The sequence below is a fragment of the Erigeron canadensis genome, chromosome 1 (assembly GCF_010389155.1).
Source record: "Erigeron canadensis isolate Cc75 chromosome 1, C_canadensis_v1, whole genome shotgun sequence".
NCBI lineage: Eukaryota > Viridiplantae > Streptophyta > Magnoliopsida > Asterales > Asteraceae > Erigeron > Erigeron canadensis.
Window position 1 is genome coordinate 33,754,027 of NC_057761.1, and position 8,758 is coordinate 33,762,784.

The 8,758-nt window shown below is 32.0% G+C and overlaps 2 protein-coding genes across 2 annotated transcripts; both read left to right on the forward strand.

Annotated features, from left to right (window-relative positions):
* The first annotated feature begins 1,842 nt into the window (after positions 1-1,842).
* LOC122590517 (dnaJ homolog subfamily C member 18-like) lies at positions 1,843-3,615 on the forward strand. The gene is made up of 3 exons (XM_043762717.1): positions 1,843-2,119; positions 3,155-3,360; positions 3,538-3,615. The coding sequence occupies exons 1-3, from the start codon at positions 1,843-1,845 to the stop codon at positions 3,613-3,615; spliced, it is 561 nt and encodes a 186-aa protein (XP_043618652.1).
* A 1,098-nt stretch (positions 3,616-4,713) lies between these two features.
* On the forward strand, positions 4,714-8,529 carry LOC122581947 (7-methylguanosine phosphate-specific 5'-nucleotidase A). The gene is made up of 10 exons (XM_043754281.1): positions 4,714-4,841; positions 4,930-5,089; positions 5,751-5,811; positions 5,908-6,040; positions 6,165-6,288; positions 7,045-7,101; positions 7,199-7,295; positions 7,393-7,600; positions 7,724-7,784; positions 8,081-8,529. Exons 1-10 carry the CDS (start codon positions 4,765-4,767, stop codon positions 8,144-8,146), a joined length of 1,044 nt encoding a protein of 347 aa, XP_043610216.1. The 5' UTR covers positions 4,714-4,764; the 3' UTR covers positions 8,147-8,529.
* The last annotated feature ends 229 nt before the right edge of the window (positions 8,530-8,758 follow it).

The window sequence follows — 8,758 nt, forward strand, 5'->3', positions numbered from 1 at the left end:
TCTTTTTCACTTTCATTCATTAATATTTTGTTTCTTCTATCCTCCTCGTCTAATAATTGTTTCAACTTAGCGGATGAATATTTGGAAGAATAAATATATATATATATATATATATAACCGGTTATAACAGTTCATCAAGTCACTAGTTGGTCAACCATGTAAAAAGTTAAAAAGTTTATGGGAGATACATATCGATAATCCTGTTCAATGAGCAACCATGTAAATAAAGAAAAGTATATTATTCATCCAGTGACTTAACTCTTTTAATATATTACATAATATTATATACTTACATATATCTGACGTCTATTAAAAAAACAAAATAGAAGTTGATTATCTTAATATATTTACCAAAATAATGAAAGATTTCATATTCAATATTTTTTTATTTTTGAGTCATAAACTTTCAGTTTATCATCACAATCGTGCTAAAAAGATCATAATACATATATAACATACAAAATAAAATAATCGTATTGGCATACTACAGCTATCATAAATTTGCAACTTGCATTGACTTGGTCCAAGTTGACATCATGACTCATAAGAGTTTGGATAGAAAGAGCCACTTAGCGAGTCATCACGTATTTGGGTTCTTCTTCCAACGGATGATATTGTTTACCAACAATAATACTAAAGAAAAAGATGAAGATCTAGGTTGAAAATAAAGATCAAGAGGTGTTTGTAGCTCCAGATCCTCTTATATGGTTGCAATAATCGACCTAGGGTTGAAGTGTGGTGTCTGGTGGCTGAAAATCAGCTATCCTTAGGGTTTGAGAGTTTATTTTTCTATTTATAAGGTTGTAAGTTGATTATGGTTTCAGGCCGCCAAACGGCGCTAGAAAGGGGCTCCCAGCGACGCTAGGGTGCATCTGTTTGACCCTTCGGTGCTGGTCAGGGTAGCCTGTGGCGCTAGTTGCTCCTGCAGCTCCAAGTATTCTTCGTTTGACCCTCGTTTTTTCTTGCGTCTTGTAACTTCATTGGCCTTCATATTGAGTTGATAGATGTTATTCACTCTCGTTCGCATCTTCTGTGAATCTGCGTTAACATTGAATCCATTAAGTATCAAAAGTTTACAATTATAAACTCATTTAAAAATTAAAATGTGGCCAAATGGTAGGGGAAACAATCACAAAATGAACGTTCATCGGTTATTTTATTGATTTAATAAAATTCCATTTAAATGGCAATATATTTTAAACATAAACTAAACTTTTGAAATTTTTAAATGAGTAACTTATGTAAGATTTTGTGAGAAGTCTTATTATAATAGTGAAGTGATTAAATAAATTAAAAGAATTTAATAGATGAAAATAAAGATTTTTGGAATTGACATATAAGTAATTTTAGAAAAATGGTTATATCATCACTAACTTATTTATTTATGTAAAAGAAATAAGGGAAAAGCGAGTGTGGGATTGTCACACATTTAAATTGGGTGAAAAATCTATCACATATTAATATTTTGATATTAATGAATAAATGATGGGCCCCCTGATTTTTATGAAATAAAAAATAAAGATGTGAGGGGTTTTTCACCAAGTTGGGTGTGAGACAACCTCACATTCACTTCCCCAAAAAATAATATGGAAAGTCCACTAATTTGTGTTTGAAAAGGAAAAGGGAAGAAAAGAAAGGAGAAAAAAGGGAAGGCCGGTTGGGCCAAAGTCCAGATTGAACCTGTATATATATATATAGGTCCTTATAGTTAAAAAAAAGGGTTAAGTGCACCGGAATGCAATCAACTAATCATATATATAGATGCATAACCACTTCAAAAAAGAGAAAAAACTCATTAATAAAAGATTGAGAACGGGGGTCGATCCTTCGTCAGTTACCGAGATGGGACTTGGTCGCGATCGAATGATTGACCAAGAGCAACAAAATATACAGAGACCTTTTGCATTAGAAGATATGCATAAGAAAATTATGAAAACTCTTGTTGAGTTGGACCCCAAAGACGAAGCAGATCCCAAGTGTCATCCGTTGGAAGACGAACTCAAAATCCAAAAGAAAGAAAGTAAAGGAAACGAAAGGATGTCGGGCGGCCCATTCTCAAAAGAAAACTTAAGCTTATTATTCTTAAGGAAAAAAAGGCTACATAATCAAAGACAAACAGGTAACCCCACCGAATTCCTTATAGAAAACTGATCCTTTTTCTGATGAAACAGTAAGCCGATTTGGGCTGAGGAGGTTGGGCTACACATTCACCGATGAAATCGCTTGTCTCAAGAAGGATCCAAAAAAGAAGAAGAAGAATCTATTAAATCGAAGAGGAATGAAATCGCATCAAAAGAAGAAACTGATGCTCCTGCTATTAGTTGCACAATGTAATTTTTACACTGTTATTAAACTGTATATGATTTTTATTTTGGGACAACAACTTTATTGCCATTAAAAAAAAAGAAAAAAAAACTTTAAGGCTTTTATTATACTGTATGATTTTTATATGTGGACAATAATTTATATGTCAATGTTAGCTCCAACAAGTAGGTAAAATGTGTGTATTTGGACGTTTAATTTGTTTGTTTTTCTCTTAAACCCACTTTGTTTTCATCAAGGAGTCGATATTGTTACTATATATTTTGATAAATTTATCATACAGTACCGTACATATACAAAATTTATAACATATTGAAGAAACATTTAATACATAGATTCGATAAAGTAGTGAATCAAATACTATTTTACGAATTTTACATTCTTTTGTTGTTAAAAAAAGTGTCGCTGTAACATTGTGAGTCATCATACACCGATTGGGAAAGAATTGGGTGTTGAGGTTGCCGGGGGGACAAAATGGTTGTGATGCTTGGCCCGTTCTAACTTGAGGTCGAAATTTTTTTTAATTAATTTTGCCTTTTTTATCTATTATTTTGTTTGAAAGAAAGTTTTTGAAAGTGTATAGAGTTTGGAAGAAACAAGAAAGTGTATAGACATTTTTTAAACGGCAAAGAGATGATATTATTAATGTTATACATAACGTACAAAACCGTAAATTTATTTTTATAGTGTCAATAAGTTTGTCATGGAACTGCTTTCAAAGATTCTAGAGGGTTCTTTAGGTTTGCAACATACAATCGACTTAATTGTAATCACAACCCAATGTAATAATATTGTAACACATTTATTAAGTAATATCTTAATTAATTTGTAGGTGTTAATCAGTGTGTGCCTGCATATGATTTTGGAAGACACAAGAAGAAGATGGTTGGATTCAAAAAGAGCGAGAATGATAATAATTATACAAAGTATTACGAGATATTAGGTGTTACGAAAGACGCCACTCCAGATGAATTAAGAAAAGCCTATCGAAAAGCTGCCATCCTATGTCATCCTGATAAAGGTGGTGATCCCATCAAGGTATATATATAAAGAAAATAACATGAGTACCCAATTTATAGAAAAAAATATACCAATTTGTAGAAAAAATAACATGAGTTTTGTTAATTATTGCTAGTTTTGTGTCTCTAAGCCAACATATATGCATAGTTCTTTCATTGTGTTTATGAGATGGCCCATGGTGACTTCTTTAAATAGGGGATTAGCTATGATTATAGGACTCAAAATAATAATAAGAAACGGGTTAAAATGAATCACTTTGGGTGTGGGTTCTAAATGGTTTTCTCAGGTTGACCGCAAATTTTTGTTCCAAATTTATTTAAAAAAAAAAATTAGTGTGTCAACTGTCATTCTGTCAAGTATGATTGCAAAAACAATGGTCACGGAAGTGTTTATGAGGGATAATTAAGGTCGGAACGATTAACAACGATTACTCTATAGGAAGATGCCACACAATTAACATTCGTGCTGTGACTTTTTCCTAGATACACAATGCTTAGTCAGGGGTAGTAGTGAACATATTTCGAGTCACGTATAACAATTGTATATATCTTAATCCAATTTTAGATAATGAATACCATGAATAACAAATTTAAACAAGAAAATAAATAATAATCGCATTGTGTAGATATTATGAGATTGATATATTTGGAAAATTATTTATAGAATTTTTTTGTTAACTTCATTTAAAATGAATAAATTTTTGTGTGTTCATTATTACTCAAGATGCATAGCTCAGGTGGTTAAAAAATAAATAAATGTCAAATTTATAAATGTTATTTTTAGACTTTTAATTTAGGAGGATTAATCATTTCTTTTTTGAAAAAACTCTTTTGTGATATTCGAACCCAAAATTATGGTTTACTTTTTTTTCAACAACAGAAATCTGTTATATTAATAAAGACCGACTAACAAAACGCTGAAAGTCACGATACAATTATAAAAAAAACAATATAAAATACACATTTTAGATTACCAAGACATTACTTGATCTAAATCAAGGACAATGAACACAAAAATAAAAAATAAAAAAGAAGAAATGCTTAATCCATCTAAATTAATAGTCTAAAAATCCTCATAATTATTGAATGATAACATGTGTAAAAATCATGAACCAAAATTAGAAAAGAGAATTAGTGGATACCACATATCACATTTTTATAGTTATAGAAGGATTTTTATGCTAATACTTTAGAAGATTTATCATTTTCCATTTCAAAAATATCGAGTTTTTCCTCATTACTTGTGTCGAAATATAATCGGGTGTGGCTGTGTTTTATTATTATTTTTATTTGTTTTTTTTTATCATTCATTTTATATTTATTAATTTATTAATTAAAAAATCAAAAGAAAACGCATATTCCATATTATTCACTAGGGCAAATTCCCTTTGCAGCCTTCATTCATCACCACCACTCCATTTTTATGTCTCTAACTTGCTTTTGCTTCCATACGATTCGTTGCATTTCTCATCGTTTCAACCTCTCTCACTTCAATACCAGGTTCTCCCTCCATTCTTATCTATACAATGCACATATATATATACATACATAAAACTTGTATCTAATAATCTTGAAAATTTATGTTTAGGATTTGGAGTTGTAGTGGGAGAAACATGAACCAAGCAGCTGAAATGGGAACAATGGTTAATGGGTCTTATTCATGTTCTTCTAAAGTTGTCATTAATGATCCTAAATTGCTTAACCAAAAGAAAGCAGCTATTCGCCTTGCTGGGCCATCGAAATTTCAGGTTTTTTTGATACCCCTTTTGTAAAGATTTGATTTTTAAGATTTGTAATATCATAATGTGGTATTTGGAGTTCTGGGAAGTTTGATTTTGTTTGAGTGGTTGATATTTATAAATATAGATATATGTTGCTAATAGATGGTTTTGGTTAATTTTGAGTAAAAATATTTGCTTTTTAAGTTTTTGGTGTTTGAAATATTGATATGCCACTTAATTTGATAGGTTTGGGTTCCTCTGAGACTGCTAAAGAATATTGAGAAATGTAATTATGTTTTAAATCAAATGTGAGTAAAATATGTGAAATGTTGTTGATATGTGATTTTTCTTTGCATTTTTAGTTACATATGATTAGAATTTATCTGGATTCTGGACCATCCATTTATTGATCGAATGGCCTTGATTGTTTTTGATAACTATTAGTAATATTTTATTGATGATTAAATGTGAAAAATTCTGTACTTTTTTATGTAAAATAAAAAACTTATGGTTCTAATTGGAAATTATTAATTTGATTACTGGCAAAAAAAAGTGACTTTAGAATCAGAATAATGGATTGTGATATGTGAATGGGCACATAGCAATTTATTATTGAGTTGCTAATGCAATGCTTCTTGTTTAATGATTATTAATCCGTCCTACATTCGTCTTATTGTTCAAACTGTAGGTTATTGCTGATTTTGATAATACCCTGACAAAGTTTTGGGTTGATGGATGTCGAGGACAGTGTATGTTCATGGTTATTTTTTGAAGTTTGTCGATTATTTATAATTGTTAGTGTTTGTTTTTGATGCAATTAAACTATTGTCTGTTTACACATGTAGCCAGTCACGCCCTCTTGCAACAAGATAACAATGAGTACAATGTCAAGAGAGATGAGTTATTTAACTACTATCATCCAATAGAATATGACCCAAAAATTCCAGTTGATGAGAAAACGAAGCTCATGGAAGAGTGGTACGTTGTAACGTTGACCATATACACGTTTTAATGCCTTGATATTCTCAACTTCTATTTGAACATTTAAATGGTGAAATAAATATAAATCATCACTTCTTTTCTTTTTCTTCAACAAATGTAGGTGGGGTAAGACTCATGGTCTTCTTATTGAGGGGGGTCTTACATATGATGCAATTAAGAAATCCGTAGCCAATGGTGTGATTGCTTTCAGAGAAGGTGTCATTGAGCTTTTTGAGTTTTTAGAGGTTAGTTCTTAGCATAATCTTTCTCTTTATAGGGCTCATCAAGGGGGGGGGGGGGGGGGGGGGGGTTGACCATTGCAAATCTGATTATTGCATTTTGAAGTCACATATAGTTAGTTTACGATGTTTGTATATAGTGAAAGTTCTGAATATCTGATTATTTAATTAGTTAATTGTTGAATATCTCGTTTTAGAGCAGCTTCAAGAAAACTGATTCTAATGCTTTATTTACTTATAAGTCTTCAACTCATCAGAATTTTTAAAGCAGCTGATTAGTTGTTTGTCACGACTTCAAACAACAGAATGACATCTAAATTATATCTCTTGTGGCCCATTTTGTTACCGTTGATTATCTGAATTCGATAATTTCATCTCACATAATCAGATATAAAACGCATTGTCAAACACCCACTTAGTAACGCACAGAGTTCACTTCAGGAGAAAAGAGGAAGGAGAATTCTTCCTAATTTATTTATTTTTATTTTCTTCCATAAGTGGGAGGAGAGCCTTCTCCATTCCTTTTCTCTCCCCTCGTCTTCTATTCTCCCCTAAAAAAACTCGGCAGCTATGTGTTGGTCTTCTTTCACCTAAACTCAAACCACTCAAAGTGGGACTGTGGGAGGATGTCCTTTTGTTATCCCTTGTTTACCCTTGGCATTCATTAGCACTCTGTTTGGCTCATTGTTGATAACTACTTTGACGATTATCAGTGGTTAAGTCAATCTCACCCTATCCTTCTTTTCTTTTTAATATCTGCAGGAGAGAGATATTCCAGTTCTTATATTTTCAGCAGGTCTAGCAGATATTATTGAGGAGGTAAGTTATACAATTTTCATGTTATCGTTCTTGTATACTAGATGGCAGATATTGTCCCTATTACTGTATAAAGCTAATACTTCCAATATATATCCAGGTTTTGCGTCAGAAACTTCATAGAACTTTCAAAAATGTTAAGATCGTATCAAACCGGATGAAGTTTGACCAGAATGGTAACCTAGTATCTTTTACAGGTATAATCTTGATTTGTTTCTCCAATGTGAAAACGTAGCTGCCTAGATCGATTATTTATCATGAATTCATCAAGCATTATCTTACATCTATATACAGGGAAGTTGATTCATAGCTTAAATAAGAATGAGCATGCTCTTGATATGGCTGCATCCTTGCATGATCACTTGGGTGAAGTTGATGACCAAATGATAGACAGTGCCTCTGTGAAGAAGAGAACTAATGTGTTACTTCTTGGTGATCACATGGGAGACCTGAGAATGTCTGATGGTCTAGATTATGAAACTCGAATTTCTGTAGGATTTTTGTAAGTCATAAACGTCATTTTAACTTTCACATCATTACACTTCATATATATGTTATGAATCTTTGCATAGCCGATAATGGCGAGTTCTCGATTGTAGTTTATATATTTTGTGTGTGTGTGCAGAAATCACAACATTGAGAACTCTCTAGATACGTACCAGAAAGGCTTTGACATTGTTTATCTGGTGAGTGGCTATATTACATTACTAGAGTATCATATCCCATAATATTTGCAATTTTGCAACCATTATTCAACTTCGGATGTCCCATGGAAATTGTATATTTGTATTCCATCTTCTGAAAAGATTTAGTTGAATTGACATATTTATCCATGCATCTATTACAAAGATGATGACACATTGATTTGGTTTCACTTCAAGATTCCCATTAAGGGTATGCTTGGAATCACGTTTATAAAATTCCAAATAACTTCCATTATATGCGTTTCAATTCATAACCATTAAAATGATGATCTTTGCAGGACGATGCACCGATGACAGGGGTTGTAAAGCTAGTATCAGAGCTCTTTACTTCTGCAAGTGAGTAAACTTACGAAGTATATATGCTGTTTTACCTATCTATGGCACAGCCAACAAAAGATTTCACTGGATGGGGATGGGGTTTTTTTTCTCCTCCATCAAGCCTGCTACACAACATTCAAGCAATCTTTTGGATCCCTCTTTTAAAAGATTGGCAGTAAACTGCTGCTGTTGATTATTTGGTGTAGTAAATAAGATGGTGCTGAAACCGCATTATAAAATTTAAAGAACTGATATCAGGCATCAGGTAAAATTGTAGTTTTTAAATATTGTAAATCAGTGGTAGCTCTATGAAATGCACCACTAAAACCATAATTTTCTCACTTTTACGCATCGCTATGCGCTTATGAAGTTAGGATACTCTCTACAACCGTTGCCTTGATTTGCAAAAGCATGGTTTTTTTTTATACTTATGGTTACTCTCTTTGTCGAAAAAGAACTATAGGTATTTACATTGTTTAACGACTTGTCAGAATTCTTTGGATCAACCACCTCTAGGTATTGGTCATTACAAGCTTCTATTCAATGCATTCTGTGGTTCAAGTGATAGCTTAAAGAAAAATGAAAGAAAAATGGTAATATAGGTAGTTGGTCAATCTTACGGATTTTAGGAAAGAGAA

What these genes read in the sequence shown, in the direction of transcription:
- LOC122590517 (XM_043762717.1), top strand. Translation starts at nt 1,843, where the DNA reads ATGGGACTTGGTCGCGATCGAATGATTGACCAAGAGCAACAAAATATA. An exon ending in ACATAATCAAAGACAAACAG is followed by an intron (nt 2,120 to 3,154) that starts GTAACCCCACCG and finishes ATTAATTTGTAG; the next exon opens with GTGTTAATCAGTGTGTGCCT. An exon ending in AAGGTGGTGATCCCATCAAG is followed by an intron (nt 3,361 to 3,537) that starts GTATATATATAA and finishes TTCTTTAAATAG; the next exon opens with GGGATTAGCTATGATTATAG.
- LOC122581947 (XM_043754281.1), top strand. Translation starts at nt 4,765, where the DNA reads ATGTCTCTAACTTGCTTTTGCTTCCATACGATTCGTTGCATTTCTCAT. An exon ending in CTGGGCCATCGAAATTTCAG is followed by an intron (nt 5,090 to 5,750) that starts GTTTTTTTGATA and finishes TTCAAACTGTAG; the next exon opens with GTTATTGCTGATTTTGATAA. An exon ending in AGCTTTTTGAGTTTTTAGAG is followed by an intron (nt 6,289 to 7,044) that starts GTTAGTTCTTAG and finishes TAATATCTGCAG; the next exon opens with GAGAGAGATATTCCAGTTCT.